The sequence below is a fragment of the Macrotis lagotis genome, chromosome 4 (assembly GCF_037893015.1).
Source record: "Macrotis lagotis isolate mMagLag1 chromosome 4, bilby.v1.9.chrom.fasta, whole genome shotgun sequence".
In the NCBI taxonomy this organism is placed as follows: domain Eukaryota; kingdom Metazoa; phylum Chordata; class Mammalia; order Peramelemorphia; family Peramelidae; genus Macrotis; species Macrotis lagotis.
In genome coordinates this window covers 58,640,832-58,661,493 of record NC_133661.1, presented here as the reverse complement: position 1 = coordinate 58,661,493, position 20,662 = coordinate 58,640,832, and the positions used below count along the sequence as shown (strand labels likewise).

Genomic DNA, 20,662 nt, shown 5'->3' with positions numbered 1-20,662 from the left:
GAATTCTCTTCCTTTGCCCTGTTCTTGGGCTGTCCATTACAGTAGTGTGTGAAGACTGTTCTTTTTATTTTAGACCTGGCCAATGCTCAAGTATCATGGCCTACAGGGATTTCACATCTCACTGAGATTCTGCATAATATGGTAGAAGACTAGTAAAAGTACAATACTTACATTAACTCAGAATTTAGGTCCAAGTTTTCATTTAACCTCTTTAATAAAGATCATTTATATAGTGTTTTAAGGTTTGTAAAAGACTGCACCTATGTGATTTCAGTTGATTCCCACAAAACCCTGGGAGGGTAGGTACTGTTAATATCCCTAGTTTACAACTGAGGAAACTGAGGTTGAGAGATATAGTATATACCTGAGGCAGAATGAATTCACACCTTTTCAAACTCCAAATCCAGTGGGACTTAATTACTTCTCTGCCTAGCTGCTTCGGTAAGACTTTCCTTATCTGCCATAAAATTGGTGAAATACTTGCATTTGTAGGGTTTTTGTGAAGCTGAGATGAGTTAGGAAGCACTTTATAAACTGTCAAGAGCTGTGTAAATTAATCTGCTATCATTTATTACTCTTTTCCCCAGGAGCTTGGCCACCGGGTGATTTTTAAAATTATTTTTTGACTATAGCTCCTCATGAATCCTTTTCTTAGGTCACAAAGGGGGGTTGCAATCCACATCTGAGGAGTGAAGGTCTTCCCTGAGGAAATCATATACTGTTTAAAATAGTTTCATTATCATTTTGGCATAACTTGTTTAGATATGTATCTAACTATAATCCTGGTCAATTAATGCCCCTCCAAAAATGTAATTGCATGTGATGGAACTTTCATTGCTACCAGAGTTTACTTGTAAGGTTTATATTTGACTCTTGACTCTGTGTTCTAAAAGGAATGGAACCTTTATAGAATAGAATGGGTAGATAAATAAAATAGCTTCAAGTGCACCTATCTGTTTCCAAGGTATCTGGATCTTATATGTACTCTGCCATTAGTTTTTGACTTTGGGTGGCACTAGGCTAGATGATCTTTGAATTTCCTGCCCACACTCACATTCAGCTGAACCTTTCCTTATGTAGGATGGACCAAGAAGTCTCCAGGAGACATAGCATGTCTGAAGTCAAAGACGAAAACAACTCATCAAAGACCTTGTCAGCTGCTGCTCGGAGGTCCTTCTTTCGAAGAAAACAAAAACATAAACGAAATGGCTCTAAGGATAGCAAAGACTTACTAGCTCTGGACACCATCAGCACAGACTCCATTCCTTTCTTGGAGGGCAAGTTACATTGTTGACCTTGGCATGACTGGCCATCCCTCACATTTTCTTTCCAGGCTAAGTGATAGGCTGCTGGTTGAAGACCTCTGGGAGGGACTCAGGTGATGATCACTCTTAGATCATCACAGTTTGACTCAATAAGCATTGATAAAGCACCACTTTTGATGGTATATTCCCAAGGTCCCTCCAAAGGCACGGTTCTCAGCTCTCATTGAAAAGTTTTAATCAATTGTGGGTTTCAAACAGATTTTTCCTGCTTTTCTTTCCAAACATTAGGTTGTTTCCCTTCCCCTTCCTACTTACAACTGTATCCAGTACTTTCTTGGTTCTCTCAAATCTCTATACCTCATTCTCCAAAGAGGGTAATAAGCCCATGGATTTATTATTATTACCTATATTACCTATAAATCTATGTATTTTGTATAGGGTATGATAGCTAAACTGGAGGGGGCACAGAGGTGTTATGAATAGTATGATAGTATTCTTTATAGGCATGTAACAGAAGGAAAAGTTAGGATTATGACATCTTCATCCCCATTCTCTATAAAAAGAATTTTTGTAAAGTGAATCATAGTTCCTTTCATTGACATATATCAGTCCAGAGAACTGTATGTGTTGATATCCACTGGTGACTAGCAATGGTTAATGGTAAGGAGGGGAGGTAATTTTTTTATTTTCTAGCATATTATGAGACTGTATGTCTTACTTACTTTTGCTTCTCGTCTTACCTACCTTTGCTTCACACAGGATTGCCTTCCTTGGCCAGGCTAAATTCTACATCATTACACTAGTGTTTCCTGAAGTCAGGAAACCTGAGTTCAAATCTGGTTTCAGACACCAGCTTTGTGACCCTGAACAAGTCACTTAAGCCTGTTTGCTTCAGTTACCTCATGGGTAAAACGAACTGGAGAAGAAAATGGCAAATCCTTCCAGTATCTTTGCCAAGAAAACCCCAAATGGGATCATGAAGAGTTAGACACAACTGAAAAATGACTGGACAACCACACACTTTTCATACCTACTAGTTCTCCCTATCTATTCAATGCCCATTTTTTCTATTGGATCAGATTTTGTCCCTTTCTTCCCCCTGAAACCTTCCCTGAGACATTTGAGCCCATAGCAATCTCTTTGATACGATTCCAAATTTAGAGCTAGAGCCCTTAAGCCCTAAGAGTCCATTTAGTCCCATCTCCTCATGTTATAGGTGTAGGAGAGATAACCTTTTCATCTCCAGGTGTCCCAAAATCTTGGCACAGTTTTAAATTACAAAAGCTTAAAAGCACACTAAGATTGTGCTATAGTAAGCCTATAATAAATACAATGTAGTTAGGGAAAGCACTGACTCATGGAGTGTGCCAGGAAAGGCATTTTAGAGAAGGTGTCCTGAGGGATTGAGGGATGGATTGTAGAAGTGAGGAGGGAACACATTCCAGCATGGGGAATGTCCATTGTGAAAGTAGGACCACCCAAGATGGAGTGCCTTGTACCCAGAGAGAAGTCAAGTTTGGTTGAATCTGATGATGTGGGAAAGGAAGTAATCTGTTGGCTCCTTTTCAGTCTCCTTGACTGGATCCTCATCAAGCTTAGGGCTGTCCAAAATGCTGCTGGCAGGGAGATTTTATGCAACCACCTGTGGGTTTATTAAATACTTTAGTAAATGAAACTGAGCTATCACACAGCTCTCACTAGAATGGCAAGTCAAAATATATTGTCTATTGTTTCAGTTAAAGCTTTTCAAAGTAAGGTTAGACAGCCCTGATCTAGATCATTCTTTCTACTCAGCAGTGTCCCACAGATCAGTCCTAGACCTCTTCTCTTTTCCCTCTCCAATACTTCACTTTTCCCTCTATTACTGTACTGCATTTCTCTCATATATTCAGTTATCATCTCTATGCTGAAGATTCTGGAATCTCTTTATCAAGTCCTAATCTCTGTTGCCCTCCAGTCTCAAATCTTCAACTTCTGTTAGACATCTTGAACTGAAGGTCTCAGAATGACCAAATACAAATGCAACTTCTTCTTTGATGTTGATGATGATGTTGATGTTGATATTGATATTTGTCCTTTGTTCTCAAAGAAGACCATGACATCAGGCACGTGATGCCATGCTAACATGTAAGCCAGTTGGATTTAAGTGAGGGAGTGCTGTGCAAAGTCACCTATAGAGCCATCTAGGTCCAGTGACTAAGTGTAGAAGAGGATGACTGGAGATGGCGCTGGATACAGTGGGAGAATTTAGCCTTTTTTAAGCTAGATCTTTCCCAGGTCACAATTTGCCTGAAGCAATGCCCATTCAATAAAGTTATTATATACTTTTTGAAAGAAGCAGTCAGCATGAGACAGAAAGTTATGGTTCCATAGACAATCCTCTTTTTGTGTTTTGCTAAGTGATTGGAAGTGCCCTTTTTGGCAGTGATTAAATTCAGAATAAAAAATAAAACTTTAAAATTAATATTTTGCTTCTGGAAGATGGGAACATCTTCTTAACTATTTTTCCAAAACATGTGCTTTGTATTAGTCTAGGCAAGGTAATCATGGAGGACCAGAAGTATTTAATCTACCACCATCCTCTCAGTTCCTCAGTCTCCCAACCTTGGTGCCATCCACAATTTTTCATTCTCTCTCATGTCTCCATAACTAAGCTTTGCCAACACCTGTTGATTTCACTTGTATAATATGTCTTGAACATGGTCCCTTTTCTCCTCTGACATTGCCAACAACTTGGTACAGGCATTTCTCACTTCATGCTTGGATAATTGCAATAGCCTCATGTTGGCTCTGTTTGCCTCAAATCTCTCTCCATTCCAGTCTATCCTCTCTTTAGTCACTGAAGTGATTTTCCTAAAGCACAGGTTCAACTTTGTCACACCCTGTTCCCCCCCAACTAACTCTAGTGGCTTCTTACACCATTTACTTTCCCACAAACTCTGAAATCAATGACAGTGACTGGCTTGAGCAAAACATCTATCTCTTGACTCCTGGGTATTTTCCTAGCTTTCTTCGTTTCTGCCTTGTGGCTTTTCTTGCTTCCTTGAATACAAGTTCCAGTTAAATTCCCACCTATAGACAGGAAACCTTCCTTCCCAATTCATCTTAATTCTAGCATCTTCCCTCTGTTGAATGCTTCCTTAGCCCTGATTATCTTGTATCCAAGACTATCTGCAGGAGTCCTTATTCATATCTGGTCACTGGACCCAGATGACTGGAGGAGAAAGTGAGACTGTGACTTAGCACAGCACCCCCATTCACTCAAATCCAATTCATGTGCTTGTCATGGCATCACCTCCCTGTCTTCTTTAAGAAGGAAGGACAAAGCTTCAACATCATCATCTTGTATATAACTTGTACATGATTTTTTGCATACTGTCTTCCCCATTAGATTGTGAGGGACAAAGTAAACTCTTAATAAAAGTTTATTAATTAACTGACTAGTTGTGTGTGTGTGTGTGTCTGTGTCTGTGTGTCTGTGTGTCTGTGTGTATGTGATCTTCCTTAGCCTTCTCTTCCTTTCTGGTAAACTAAAAGATTAATTCAAAAGATTAACTCTGGTCAAAATTAGAGGTTGGGCCATTCTTCGGTCTCAGAGCCCTCAGTTCATCTCTTTATTTTTCCTTTTCAGATTCAGTCAGCCTGGCTTATCAGAGGGTACAGAAGGTGGACTGCACTTCTCCAAGGCCAGTTTTGATCCTCGGGCCTTTACTTGATGCTGTGAAGGATATGTTGGTGAAGGAGGCTCCTGGGAAGTTTTGTAGATGTCCTTTGGGTAAGTGGGGAAGACAGAATGCCTCATTTAGCTAATCTTGGTGACCACAATGGTATCTGTAAGAATATTCATACTCTTTCTTGTTCTTCTGATTGCACATCATTGTTTGGAATATCAAGTTAGCACTGGAAATAACAGTTCAGTTTTACTCAGGAGAAACTATAAGATTACTAAAAGGTTTAGGAGAAAGATTTATGAGGTGTCAGGAAACCAAGAAATACCTAAAATCAAAAAGAGAAAAGATTTCAGGACACCTTAAAGTATAGTACGGGTTGTGACCCAGAGCCAGGTTACCAGAATAAGACATTATCCTATGTAGCAGTGTGAGGGATTTAGGGCAACTCTGAGGAAAGGGAGTGTTTGTTGTGTCTTCCTTCATATGATTGTTGTGTGTCTTTCAGAGGTGATGAAGGCCTCGCAACAGGCCATTGAGCGAGGGGTCAAAGATTGTCTGTTCATTGACTATAAAAGGAGAAGCGGCCATTTTGATGTGACCACTGTAGCATCAATCAAGGAGATAACAGACAAGGTACTGATGGTTTTTCAGAGTGTTCCTGCTTTAGTTTGTAGATGTTGTAGAGCGAGAGAGAGCTCAAGGAGTAGTATTTTTTTGTGATGTTCTTTTTCTCTCTCTCTCTTTTTTGTTTTTTTTTTTGATTTATCTCTTGCCACTGAGCCTGTTGTCCTTTTGCTCTGCCCGGGCATCTATCTCTGTTATTCTTTCTTCTGCCTTCAAGACTCAGCCTTCAAACAATCATCCATAGAGTAGTTGTTTGACATAATTTAGGTTTGAGAGGTGATGTGACTTCAATCTTATTCCTGAATTTTCCTCTAGATGTTATATATTTACCTTCTATGTTTTACTTCATCTATATCAACCATCATTCAACATCAGCTGTCATTTAAAATTTTTAATAATTTTGTTTTTATACCTCCTGTGTTTCTTGATTTTTTGGGGGGTGATGATGTTAAGTGACTTGCCCAAGGTCCCACACAGAGCTAGTAAGTATCAAGTGGATTTGAACTCAAGTCCTCCTGACTCCAGGGCCTATACTCTATCCACTTAAACACCTAGTGCCCCCCCCTCCTGTGTTTCTTAATATCTCTCCTTGTCCCTAGTAATCAATCAATTAACCAGTATCTATCATCACTTAAAACAAAGGTTTAAAAAAGAGAGGAAAAACTTAACCAATATATCAGCACAAATTATATGCAGTATTCCACAAGTATAGATCCTTCCCCTCTGCAACGAATGGAGGGGCTGACCTTACACATCATAATTTGACAGCATTGTGTTTTGTTTTGCAGTCTTGCTTTCCATTTCCATTGTCAATGTGTGTGTGTGTGTGTGTCAATGTGTGTGTGTGTGTGTGTGTGTGTGTGTATTGTCATTGTAAACATTTTCAATACTTCCCATGACTTCAGAGAAAGAAGGAACACCAGAGTATTAGGGGAGAAATGAGGTTTCTTAACCTAATTCTGCTGTGGGTTTTCCAAAAGAGGAGAGAGAGAGAGAGAGAGAGAGAGAGAGAGAGAGAGAGAGAGAGAGAGAGAGAGAGAGAGAGAGAGAGACTATTAACACACATGCACAGCTTCCCTGGTTACATTTACTTCTCTTTGCATCAGTTCATGTAAGTCTTCCCTTGTTTCTTTGTGTTCAACAGAGATCATTGCTTAAAGCAGTCATACTCTATGACATTAACAGAATTCCTCAATTGATGAGCATCTACTTTGTTTCCAGTTAGTTGCTATTATTATTTTCTTTTTAGTAGCAAGATTTATGTTGAATATTATACTGTATTGGAAGACCAGATCATTTGGGTTTTCATCCTTACTCCAGACCTTTAAGTTACCCCTCCAAAGCATATAGCATCCGTGAACCTCAGTTTCCTCTTCTGTTAAAATAGTGGGTTGATTATATGGTTTCTTGCTTTGGCAGAAATAAGATTTTTTTTTCTACTGTGTTTCTATGTCCCTTTCTAGAGGAAGTAGAATTTTTCCAGTAAACACTTAGAATCTGTGAATTCATAGTACATAGGGTAAATTTGGGCCACTTGAATCTCACCTCACTGAAGTAAAGCAGCTTTGTATTGGATTGGTTTCTCGAATTTTGTAATTTATTGTTCATGAAAGCCATATGGTATTTATTTAATGACCATTAGGTACTTTTGTGTTAATTATAGAATAAGGGGGACTTCTGTGAATTTGGTGGAGGATAATATAATGAAAATATTAAAGAATTCCTAACAGTAGTAGGAAGAAGTTAGGTCAGAATATTGCTTATATTGGCTTCCTTAGAAAAAATGAAATGTTTATTAAAAGACTTGTGATTCTGTCCACTGAATCTGCCCAAGTGTTCTGTTATTGTAGTGTACTGATGGTGTGCTGATTGTTGCTTTAGGACTGCCATTGTCTCCTGGATATTGGTCCACATGCTATTGAGAGGCTTCATAGCATCCACATCTACCCCATTGTCATCTTTATTCGCTACAAGAATGCTAAACAGATCAAGTAAGTGACCTCTTATAGGGTCAAGGCTACTGGGTCCCTATCAGAGCAGGTTAAGGGGTTATACTGAAGCCTTGTTTCCCTTTTGGGAAGAGACCGGGTTGCCACATTGGAGCATTGTGTGCTAGAGGGGCTTCTGGTCTAAATTCAGTTATTGAGGCAGCTAGGTGACACAGTGGATAGAGCACCAGGCCTAGAGTCAGGAGTACCTGAGTTCAAATCCTAGCTGTGTGACCTTGGGCAAGCCACTTAGCCCCATTGCCTTAAATAAAAATAAATTAAAAAAAAATTCAATTACTAACTTGCTGGGTGAGGGTGGGACTTTGTGTTAGTTGCAACACATCACTTTTCCTTAGGGTTTTTTTTAATAAGTAAATTGATGTAAATAGATGTAGATGATATCTAAGGGATCTTTCAGCTCCCAACTTTCTCTGACCTAGTCCTCTTGCCCTCATGATTCCAGCAAAGGCACTGGACTTATGCACATATGTATATATTTTACATTTTTTCCATTGCAAAGATACTTTGTGGGGCATTCTCTCCTTAGTCCCATATTCCAGCAGCAGGGTCAGGTTTCTCCTTTACAAGGATGCACACCAGGGGGCTCCCTTCACCATGGTAACCCTTTCCCATGGATGCTTCCCATGATCCTGGACCAAAAAGGATAATAGTGGTGATAGGGAAAAGTGAGTTTTGTCTAATTCCGCTGTGGGTGTTCCAACAGAGAACAGAGAGACCCCATCTTCCTGAGGGACAAAGTCACACAAAGATATTCCAAAGAACAATTTGAGACAGCACAGAAAATAGAACAGGAGTACAGCAAGTATTTCACAGGTGAGCCATCCTTTTGCATTACTGGGCTGGGCAAGGAAGTGATATAATCTGTTTCTTTTGCAAAAATGGGAGTGTGTGTGGGCGGGGGGAGTGTGTGTGGGCGGGGGGGCGGTGAGGAATGGAAGCAACAGTTTTGAAAAATGTTAGGTTTGCTGACCATGGCTTTTTGTCTAACATCAGGCTCAATATTTCATTGTGGGCTTGGGAGAATTTCTTCAGTTAATAATTTTTTTCAATAAACAGGTACTTATTTTCTTCCCTTCTCACCTCCCCCTCCTCCCCAAAATAAAAATAAATAAAAGAAAAATAATTCCTGGACAAATATACATAGTAAGTATCTTCTTTTCAACTTCATTACAAATTTATTAAGCAAGAACTTAGACTACAAATACAAAAATAAAACAGTTCCTTCCCTCACAAAGGTTATATTCTACTGTAAACACTTATTTGGTCATTTAAAATGTGAAATCTTAAATCTCACATTTCTAGCATGTCTATTAAATGTGGGGGAAATGTGATGATGGCTGTAGTCTGTGCTTAGTAATAGAATGCATATTTACATAGATAGCTATAATATCTAGAGTAACAGAAAACTGAACTTTTCAGCATCAGAGGGCAGAAAAGTTGGTTGTTGTCTTATGAGTCTTTGAGAGGGTTAAGCTAGACATTCTTCATTCACCTTGTTAGAAATTCAGGGCCCCGTTTTTCATTCCAATGATTTATTCTTTCACTTCTAAATAATTTTGGAAATTTGAATCAAAATTGCAAGGAGAATTTCACTCTGGGAGTTGGCAATGAGAGTGTGTGGGGGTCCAGTTTTATTCAGCTTGCTAAGAATTCTAATGGTGGTGGCTGCCAGGTGGCTGCCAGGAGGGGGGAATGTCTGTTAAAGTTTAATTTTCCTATCTTTAGCATCTCACTTTCCACACAGTATTTGCTCCATTTTAACCCTCTGCTATAGAGATTATATGATACTTAGTCATTACAGATGTGTAATATTAGACACACTTAAAGATGAGGTCACTGTATTATTAGTTCTACTTAATTGTTTTGTTACAGGAAACTACTTATGAAGTGGGAGCAAATCTGTAAACGTTCAAGATGGAAAAACAAAATAATTTTGTAAATTTTTTCCTTTAAAAGAAGAAAAAAAGCTGCATAGGCACTTGGACTTTTACATTTTTTTTTCACTTTCCCCAGAATTCTGACTAGTAATTGACAGTCTTGACAAACACTCCAGAGCTGATGTCTGAAATGTCAAGATTTCACTGATTATAAGACTGGGCAAATTCAGTTTTAGTTTGGTGGTGTTTCCCTTAACTCTTCCAAGTTAAAAAACATTCCTAATTTTTCCTGGCTATTGGGGCAATGAAATAGTTCTCTTTGAAAGCATGTCAGAAACCTTAAATCCCATGTTTGTTGTTCATTTTAGCATCTTATCAGATGAAATAATTTAAAATAAGAAACAAAATATTTTATAATAGCTGTGTTTTATATGTTTATTTCAAGATCCCATCATGTAAAACCATTTAAAATATGGAACAAAATATATTTTATAATTGTTATGTTTTATATATTCATTTTAGCATCATATCATGAAATCATCATAAATAAAGAGCAAAATATATTTTCCAATAGTTTTACATTAAAAATTAAATATTTAATATGTTTATAACATTTTATAATAGTGTCTTACTTATTTCTCCATTTCAGTTCCACTTTCCTGATAGTATCAGGAACAGGGATTAGAAATAACTTAAAGTGGGCAGCAGAGAGATAGGGAATGAAGGAAAACACAAGTCACTAAGCAGAACTTTTTAACTAGGTCTGGGTGACCATGGCTTTGTACTAGGGCATGGAAGCTTAGCTTTTATAGCAGATGGAAACAGCTGAGCTTTTAAAACCTCATTAACTAGAAACAATGAATTAAATAGGCAGTCACTACTTAGCCTACTTCCTGCCCCCATATCAATACAATTCAGGAGAGAAACTCAGCCCGGTCCATCCTGCTCTTTTCTCTGTAGTATCTCCAAATTTAGAATTCTCTTTGCTGTCTTCAACCCCATCCAGGAGCAGATTACCCAGAATTCACACTCTACTCCAAACCTCAAGCCTCCCCCCGCCTTCCCTTGGATGAGAGTAGGTAATTACCAGATCCAATTATCCCAATATGATGTAGGCCATGAGACTTTAATGATATCTGCTGTCTTTAACTTCAGCTGAAGGACTATTGAATCTTTCTTTTCTCCTTGAAGCTGAACCCCTTCTTCTCAATCATGTAGAATGTGATCTCCCTGAGAACAGAGGCTATTTGACATTTTTTTTATTTGTAACTGCAGTGCTCAAGGATGGGTAGTTAATAAATACTTAAATAACTTTTCATCCCTTCCTTCCCTCTATAGGAACATTTTCCTTTAAAGCCCAAGGTCTCCCTCTCCAACTTACCTTAAAACAGTTGACTTGGGGTTGTCTTCATTCCAAGGTTTCCCAGTCACCACCTAGACAGTAACTAAGAATTGACCTTTCCTTTATTGCTTCTCTTTGCTCTACAGGTATTGTCCAGGGTGGAGCCCTTGCTAACATTTGCACTCAGATCTTGACAACCGTCGATGAAGAACAAAATAAGGTCCTGTGGATTCCGGCGTGCCCACTGTAGACAGACATTTTGCTGTGAAATGCAGAGCGCATTCTTCCAATGTAAATAGATGACCAGACTTTAAATATTATATATATTCAGACAATTCTTCATGAAGGGGATTGAGACACTAACATGGATTACCAAAAGCACTTGCTTAAGTGACTGAATAAGACTGAAGCCTTGGCCAGTGGAATTCATTTCTCTCTCACTTGTGCATTTATTTTCCTAGAGAAAGAGAGAAACTGACTGACTTCTAATATGATGGGGGGTACAAGGTAGACCAGCCTTTTTTTTTTTAGCCAGCAGATTATCATTGCTGCAGAAAGAACCTTCTAGATCCACAAGTTTACAAACCTTTTCTAAGTATTTGGTTGTTTATGTTTACTTGAATGTCCTCGTGTTGATGTGGCCTGTTGCCTTCTTGGTTCCTCTCTTCTACCATCCTCATTTCTTACTCTTATGTTTCTCTCATTCAATCTGTCTTTTTTTTTTGTGCCTATTCTCAATGAAGCCACACTTTGGAATAGAAGGGAGAGGGCACTCTGAGGTAGTGGTGGGAGGAAGAGTAGACTTCATGTTTGTACTGGAGTCAATGTAAGTGGGGCCAGGGAAGGTGGGGATTTAGTGGGCTTTGTAAATTCTCCTGGAGCTCTGGAATCATATCTCAGATAAGTTTGCAGGGTAATCCTTTTGCCCAGTGTGAAGTGGTAGAATCAATGCCCTTTTGGGATATATATTTGCCAGTGGAAAGGTCTCTCCTATTTGGAATTATTTTAAATTCCTCCAGTTGAAACTGCTTCTCTCCTTCCTCTTTTCCTCCACTCTGCCTGCATAGATTTTATATTTAAAGACATATGATCTGATTGTTCAGAACTTAATTTGTTAAATAATAAAATAATCAATTTGGTTTTGGGGACTGGTGGTAGTGGGAGGAGGGGGAAAGCAAGACAGTAAACTCAGTCGAGTGCATGCTGTTCTGTCATTTTTAAAAGTCTGTAAATATCAATAGATTTTACTGGTGCAATTTTGCAGGAAAATTCTTCTGCTTTGTTCTTCAGTGTGTGTGTAGCAGTCACATAATCGTGTTTTGTTTTGTTTTTTAAAAATTTGATATGAAAATGGTCACAGTTTTGGGCTTTGGAGCAAAAGCCTTTGGTAGTGTTCACACTGTCTGGAATCAGTAAATAAAAACCAAGGGGTTTTGATTTTGCTTGCAACACTCAGGCTGTGGACCCAGCTCTGTGAAAGCAGCATCTTGGATTTGCTTGTGCACTTCGAAAGCTTGGGTGGGCCCTGGAGGAAGATTGCAGCTTCATCAACTATTCTTTTTCTTTGTAGGTACTGTACTCCCTTTGGTTTATCCCAGTTTAATTTGAGGAGCTATGGACTGTTCCTAACATTTCATTTTTCTAGCAAGAAGTCTTAAAGCATTTTTTTTTTTAGTTCTAGACTGCAGTTTGTAGTTTTGTGTTTAATTTCCTTTAAAAAATAAAAAGGGATTTTTTTTTCCTTGCACAGTTCCTCAAAAAGAAAGAACTATATCAGTCCTGAATTTTGTTCCTTGTTTTACAGGTACACATTTTCTAGCTCAAACTACTTTAAAAAACAAAAATATAAAAATTTTAAAAAGTTAAAAAAAAACAAACCACAACTGTAGATTATGTATTGATGCATTACCTAAATGGAATAGCTTTCATATTGAGGGGTAGCAGGGTTTTTGTTTGTTTGTTGTTTTTGGTGTTTTGTTTTTTCTTCCCCTGAGTTGAGGATAGAGTTGGACTTTGGTACGATTAAAACAGACAGGTACTGTTCTGACCAGAATTTTCTGTACTAAAAAATGTCACTTTGTATAAAAAAAAACCAAAAAAGTTAAAGAAACTGATTAGTATGATAAATAAATGTCAATTTCTGTAACTTGTGTTTCATTATTCTTTGTTAGCTTTTTCCTGTTCCTTTTCCCATTTACCCCCTTGCCTTTTGAGTCAAATTGTTGCTTTCTGTAAAATGAGGGATTGGTTCACATTGAGGGAAAGATCACATTGACTCTATGCTGTGTCAAGGCAGTCCTTTTATTTTTCCTATATCATTGATTCATTGAATCATATGATTCACATTTTTCCTTTTCTCCTTCATGCTTCCTACCTCTCGTAATATGAAGTGCTGTTCTCTACATCTCAAAACTTCTTGACATTATTCCTCTCTCCTCCTTTTCCTCTGACAATAAGGTAACCTTTCTCCTTGCTAAATTCAATTTATCTATATATTTGCTTGCTTCCATCTCCTCCTGTTGTCTTCAGCTGATTCTCTCTGTTTTCCTCATCTATCAATCCCTTCCATACTGCCTTCAAATATCTAGGTCTCTCTTATCATTTAAAAAAATTAACCTTCACTTCACCCAATGATTCCCTCAAGCTGCTGCCTTTTATCTCTCCCCCTTTCTCAGCCAAACTTTTTCGAAAAAACTCTTTAGGCCTTAATTCTCAGTTCTTTGCAAGGACCTCACCCATTAGAATATGAGGTCCTTTAGAAAAGGGACTTATGCTCCCTTTCTTTTGACTCTGATGCTTAGCCCAGTACCTGTTTTTTGACTGAAGACAGATAAGCCTTAGATTTCTCTCTTAATTGAAAGGTTCTCTCCAAATTTATCAATTTCTTGTTTACCAAATCTGCTAATGTTTTCTCAGGTCTCACCCATCTCAATTTTTCTGCTGCATTTAACACTGAACTCTACCCTCTTTTTATATTTTCTCCTCTCAGAAGTTTTTTTTTTTAATTTTTTCAAGGCAATGGGGTAAAGTGGCTTGCTCAAGATCACACAGCTGGGTATTTATTACTATATAAGACACACCTTAATTTGGGGGCCCAAAATTTGAAAAAAAATGTATTACATATAGTTATTGAACTCAAGTTTTATTCGTCATAAAATTCCTACAACTCCTTATCACTGTCAATTAGCTTGTCCTCATCTGTGTTTGATGATGAATCACCGTCTTAGGAGAGAGGCTTTGCCTGTTCTCTGGTCTGTGGTTGACCACACACGCTCCCTGATAAGTCTGGTGCATGGGTGCATGCTTAGTGCATTCTGTTTCATGAACCTGAAGCACCCATTGTGCCCTCCTTTGAAATCAGTCACTTCTTTTTTATCAGCAGTTCTGGCCTCCTGCTGAACTATCTTTGTGGACACAGGAATTCCAATGGCCCTTTGCTCCTCAATCCATCTCTTCAATTCCTTCTTGAAGTCAGGCTCTTTTGCTGACTTGCCTCCCATGGCTGCCTCCTGCCATGGTGTTTTCAGTGGGGTTTCTTCTTCCCATAGCCAGTTTCGGGTTGTTTTCTCAGTTGGAGGAGGACCAGACTCATGTTCAGCAGCATGATTTCCATTCACTTTTGTAAACTGGGTCACTTTGAACTTGAATTCAGCACTGGACGAAAATCTTTTCTGAGCAATTTCTGGGCAGAAGTGGCAAGATGTAACCTAATACTGGTAGCAAATACAAAATGATGAGCGCAAAGACAATAAGCTCAAAAAAAAAATCTCCAACCACTGTATACGATGCTCCCAGTTTTTACATCCCAAATTTTTCTAATAAAGGTTTTGTCTTATACAAGGGGAAATTTGGTGAGTATCTGAGGCTGGATGTGAACTCAGATCATCTTTACTTCAGGGTCAGTGTTCTCTACTGCACCACCTAGGTGCCTTTCTCTCAGAAGGTTTTTATGTCTCTGGTCTCTCCTGATTCTCCTGAATTCTCCTTCTTGGTCTCCTTTACTGGGCTTATCATTCTTGCCAGCACCCTTACTTCGATGAGTGAATCCCATAGTTCTGACTAGGCTCTCTTCATTCTTTCTCTTTACTTTCTCAGCAACCTCTTCAATTTCCATGGGTTTAACTATTATCTCTTAACATATAACACATATGTAAGCATATACATAGTTGTAATCTCTCCCCTTTGAATTTCAGCCCCTCACTACCAGTTGTCTACTAGACATTTCAAACAAGATGTCTTAAAGATATATCAAACACAATAGTTAAATTCATTATCTTACCCCACCCCCAAAGGAAAAATACTTTCAAACTTTCCTCTTTCAATTTTACTTACTCTGTCAAAGGCATCATCGTTCTTTGAGTCTCCCAGGTTCATAAACTAGACTTTATCTTTGACTCTTCCCTTTGCCTCACCCCACATATGCAATTAATTGTCATTTCTACTTTCATCTCTAGCACCTGACCTCACAACTCAAATAATTACCACCTTAGTTCAGTTCCTCATTGCCTTTCACCTAGATGCCTCTAATAGCCTCTGCTCCTCTCCACCCAAGTCCATTCCAATAACTGCTACCAAGGTAATTTTTATTAAGCCCGTATCTGTCCATGCCACTCCCCTGCTCAGTCAGCTCTGTTGGCTTCCTGTTACTTATAGGATCAAATGTAAACTCTATTTAGTCTTGAAAGTCCTATATAACCTGATCCTAATTGAGCTTTCTAGCCTCTTTGTTTATTATTCTCTCGCCTGTATTTTTTTGTTTCAACCAAGCTGGATTTTTTTTTTTGTTTTAGCTTATTTTGTTTTTTAAGTAAAATATTTTTAAAAAAATGAATCTGGGGGCAGCCAGGTGGCACAGTGGATAGAGCACCGGCCCTGGAGTCAGGAGTACCTCAGTTCAAATCTGGCCTCAGACGCTTAATAATTACCTAGCTGTGTGGTCTTGAGCAAGCCACTTAACCCCATTTGACTTGCAAAAACTAAAAAAAAAAAAAAATGAATCTGTTTTTCCTATTCCCCTTCCCACAAAACCCACAAGAGATCTTTTTTTCTAAACCTCTCTGCAGTCTTTGACACTGTTGATCACCCTCTTCTTAATACTTTCTTCTTCTAGATTTTGGTGACACTTCACTGTCCTGATTCTTTTCCATAAGTCTACAATTTTGGCAGGTTTTTTAATCTCCAGGTCATGCTCACCAACTGTGGTGTCACCCAAGACTTTGTCCTGAGTCCTCTTTTTTATCATTTGTTTCACTTGGTGATCTCATTGACTCCCTTGGATTCAGTTATCTTCTCTGCTGCTGATTCTCAGATCTCCTCATCCTTCACTAACCTTTCTTCTGAACTCCAATCTTACATTCCCAACTACACATTGGATATCTCAATGAGTGTCAAAAGGCACACCCACTGTGCTAACTCTGAGCATTTTTCTAAATCTTACTCCACTAACCCTTCTTCTGACCTCCAATCTCACATCTCCAAATACATATATTATCTCAATGGATATGAAAGGACACACACAGTTTAATAACTTCCTGAGCATCATTCCAAGTTGCTTTCAGAATGGTTGGATCAAGACCAATTCACAACTCCATCACCAACACAACAGTAACTTGCCCAACATTGGCATCTTTGCCAAGTTGATAGGTATGAGGTAGAACTTTAAAGTTATTTAATTTGTACTTCTCAGTTAGGGATTTAGAGCATTTTTATAAGATTGTTGCTAGCTAGAATTTCTTTTAAAACTGCCTTATCAAATTACATTCCAGTCTATTCCTCACAACATACAATGCCATTTGTCACCCCTCTGCTTTTGTATGGGGTGTTCTCCATACCTGGAATGTTCTCTTCACCACTTGCTCATGATCTCTCTCCTTCCATGTCCCAAATTCTACTTGAAGTCTTTCCTGATCCTCCCAAGTGCTAGTATTCTCATTAGACCATCTTGTTTTAACTACTTTTTATTAATTCTCTTTAACATTTGTACATGTTAAATTGGTCTAAGTTGTCTCCTTAGGAATGTAAGCTTCCAGTAATTAGGGATTGCTAACTTTTTTTTGTATTTTAATCTACAACTTTTAGCATAGTGCCAAGCATGTCATATAGTAGTAGTCTCTGAATAAATGCTGATTGAGGGATCAGTGATCTCAGAGATCTTTTCCAACTCAAAGGACAAAGAATGAAGCAATCCCCACACAAAGAATTTACAATCTAATGGGAGAGAGAAAAGCATACATATAAAAATATGCATACTTAATATAACATGAATAAATGCAAATATGTACTAAACAGTTAATAAATATCAGTCATTTGGGAAGATGACACTACCTATTGGGAAGTATCAGGAATGACATCTTGCAGAAGATGGGTCCTTTGAGCTATTGAGAAGTGACATCATTTACCTGAAGGTACACAGGTAAGTAACTCGTGACCTGGACACCAGCTGGAGAGCTCTTTCCAATATTCACTATTCTTGCCAAAATCTCAGAGGCACTGTTGGCTCCATTCTCTCCCTTGCCTTTCTTCTACTTGTCCCTTTTATGGGCCTACTGTTATCAATTTGGTTCAGGATCTTATCAGACCATAACCAGACCCCATTTTTCAGTTTTCTAACAATATGGTATTAGGGGAAAGTGCTGAGGTGTGAATCTTAATTTTTGTCATTTCTGATCTGGATAACCTTGGGTAAGTCACTGACTTTCGTACTCATTTCTAAAATAAAGGGTTTAGGCTAGATGTCCTCCAAATTTCTTGCCATCTCCAGATCTGTGATCCTAATTAACCTTCTGCATTTGACTATATATCTTCTTTAAATTCCGCTTGAATGACAACACTCCCCTGTTTAGAAAATTTGGGAGAGTTACCATCACAAAGAATTGGAGATTCTCAATTTTGTAAATATTAAATGCTTAAGATCACAAGATACTAGACTAGGTGGTTCAAAGATGACTTAAGTTTTGAGATATGCCCTCAAGGAGCTTACCATCTAGGAGAACACAACTGCATATGCAATTGTAATCCAAATTAAAATATAGAGGAGATATAAACCTATAAAGGATTACTTCAGGTAGGGTATATCAGGAAAGGTTTCACAGAGGAATCTTTTAAGACTCATCATTTTATCCAGTACTCTTTTGCAGTTGGTAAAGCAGGTTTTGGAAAGGAGAACAGTCTTTAGGTATTTGATACTTCTCAACCTGTCCCCAAATCTACCTCCTATTCTTTCCTAACATAAATCTTGTTTTCTGGCTAGACTTTTTTTTTTTTTTTTTTTGTCATCTTACTAATGTGCTTTGTGTATTTCTTCCCAGAGTTCCCTTCCCTTTTTGCATTTTCTGCCTCAGCTTTTTTGGGTAAAACTCAGGGATTGTTTCTTTCTTTGAACCTTACATTGTTTACCACTCATCTAGTACTCCCCATACAATTTTCATTGTTGTTTCAACATATCACTGTTTTACTCCCCTACCCCCTAATTCAATTAAACAAACATTCAGTTACCATGTTAGGCACTTGAGAAACAAATAAAAATGAAGATATCTACTCTTGCCCTCAAGGAACTCTTGTCCTATTTATGTTCTAAGGAAAGTTCATTACATTGAAATAGTTATAAAAACATTTCAAAAACAAAAGTTCATGGACCTAGGTTAAGAGCTCTTGAGCTAGTTGCTCCCCAAGGGTTCCTTCTTGCCACCAGCATTCAAGGCTTCCAAGAACTGCCCAGTTTTAGTGGCCCAGTATTCTTACTTGTTCTTGAAACAACTTCTGAAGTCCTGAAGATCCTGAGCTCCTGTCCCCGACCTTTGGTTCTATTAATACGTCTCTGTTTTGTGGCAACAAGTCAGGAATATGCAAACTTTTCATCTAAATGACTTTGCCATATTGTATTTTTTTTTAAGATTGCTAGAAATATCGTTGGCCTGTGGAGACATTTAGCCTGTAAGATAAACATACAAAAACATATGATTTCATGTAAATATACAAATATATTTGAATGTATGTGCACAATTTCATTTATTCATAAAATATGTGTGTATATAAGATTTAAAATCTAAACAATTTCAAATGTATATATTTTTATATACAAATATGAACATATGTACACGATTTCATACATTGACTCTTCAGTAAGTGCATATATATTTTCATATTATACAATAATAAATGCCTGTGAATATATATGACTGTTTATAGCTATATAAATGTGAAATTTTATATATATAAACATGTTCCTATAATCACATGTAAATACATCCAATTATGTATAAGTTTGTAGATATCTACAATCTACAAAGTTTCATATGTATATATTTGAAAGTATGTGCAAGTATTCAAAAATAATTACATATATTCACACAATTTCATGTGTATACACATGAAAATATATATTTCACTTGTGTGTAAATCCATGCACATATATTTGTTTCTATAAACCATTCCTGTGTATATACATAACTGTATAAGTATTTACATAGTTTTATGTGCCTATACATAAATATATAATTCCATATATATTCACATATATAATACACTCATGATTTCATAACCCACAAATATGGACCCACATTTTGTATATATGATACACTAATATATAATCTCATACATGCATGTGCATAGTTTCATGTTTATGTAGTCACAAATAGGTATATGTGTACATATCATTTTTATATATTTACAGATATGTATATAATTCCATATGTATGCACACAAATATTTAATTTTATTTCATATGGTTATACAATAAATACTTTGTTTATGTATAGATGAAATCAGATATACAATATCATAAATAGAAGATAAAATATAATATATGGTTATATGTGTACTTTTTTCCTTATTGACTTTGAGAAAGTTTGCCTCTGAAGCAGCAAAAGACTGACCCTCATCTTCTTGGCCCCATGCTGCTGAAGATCAGAGGTAGATTTTCAGGTTTATTTAAAGTTTCCCTCACCCTGGGTAGGATGTGTTTGGCAGGAGACAGACTTTCAAGTAGTTGGGTTTTCACTCCTAGGACCCAGCATCTAGGGAATTTGCTGATTCCCAGGGTTCTGGCCTGGCCTTGATCATAGAGAAAGTGGGCGGTGATTCCTCAGGCCAAGCTGTTGAGCAGCTGCAGAGTTTCCAAAGGACAAACTGGGAAAGGGCTGAAGGGCGGATTCTAACAGGGTCTGCTCCTTGAAGCTGTTTTTCCCAGTCCTAGAATATTTTCTTTTCTTTTAGGAAGCCTGCTTATCCAGAGGCAGGTTTTAAATAAAATATCTAATTAAACAATGCCTCAGATTTCACAGAGTGTACATACTGGAAAGGACCATAGCAGTCATCATGTTTGACCCTGCCATTTTATAGAAGAGGAAAAGAAGCCTAAAGAAGGGGTATAATGACCTGACCAATCCCACCACAAACATGTTTCATGGAAAATCTGGGAATAAAACCTCAGTCCTCTTAATTTTTAGTCTACATTAGTTTTCCACTTAATGGACTCCTCAGAAGAGAGACATAGAAGACCCTCCAGTGAACAAAGACTGACTTGGTGATGTAGTGGATAGAGCACTGCCCTTGGAGTCATGAGACCTGAGTTCAAATATGAGCTTGAACACTTAATAAGTATGTGACCTTGGGCAATTCACTTAACCCCATTGCCTTTCAAAAACCAAAAAAAAGAAAAAAAGAAAAAAAAGACTGATTTCTGTCCCTTATAACACAAATGGGGAAATTGAGACAAAGATTAATTATGTTTTAATTAATTAGAATATTGAGTAACAGGAAAAAACATTTATTAAACTCTTGTTTTGTGGCAAGCACTGAAAGCAAATACAAAAGCAAAGACAATTCTTGCTTTCAAGCAGCCAATGGGGGAACCATCTTATAATGGACACTGAAG

General features: G+C 37.6%; 1 protein-coding gene across 4 annotated transcripts in view; it reads left to right on the top strand.

Annotated features, from left to right (window-relative positions):
* DLG5 (discs large MAGUK scaffold protein 5) overlaps nucleotides 1–12,934 on the top strand; it is a 158,945-nt gene extending 146,011 nt beyond the window's left edge. For all 4 annotated transcript variants that reach the window (XM_074232926.1, XM_074232924.1, XM_074232925.1 and 1 more), the window contains 6 exons: nucleotides 1,081–1,277; nucleotides 4,897–5,040; nucleotides 5,442–5,569; nucleotides 7,442–7,551; nucleotides 8,273–8,382; nucleotides 10,935–12,934. In XM_074232926.1, coding sequence (XP_074089027.1) covers nucleotides 1,081–1,277; nucleotides 4,897–5,040; nucleotides 5,442–5,569; nucleotides 7,442–7,551; nucleotides 8,273–8,382; nucleotides 10,935–11,038 — 793 coding nt within the window. In that variant the 3' untranslated portion in view covers nucleotides 11,039–12,934. The remainder of the gene's footprint in view (nucleotides 1–1,080; nucleotides 1,278–4,896; nucleotides 5,041–5,441; nucleotides 5,570–7,441; nucleotides 7,552–8,272; nucleotides 8,383–10,934) is intronic.
* Nucleotides 12,935–20,662: the final 7,728 nt, after the last annotated feature.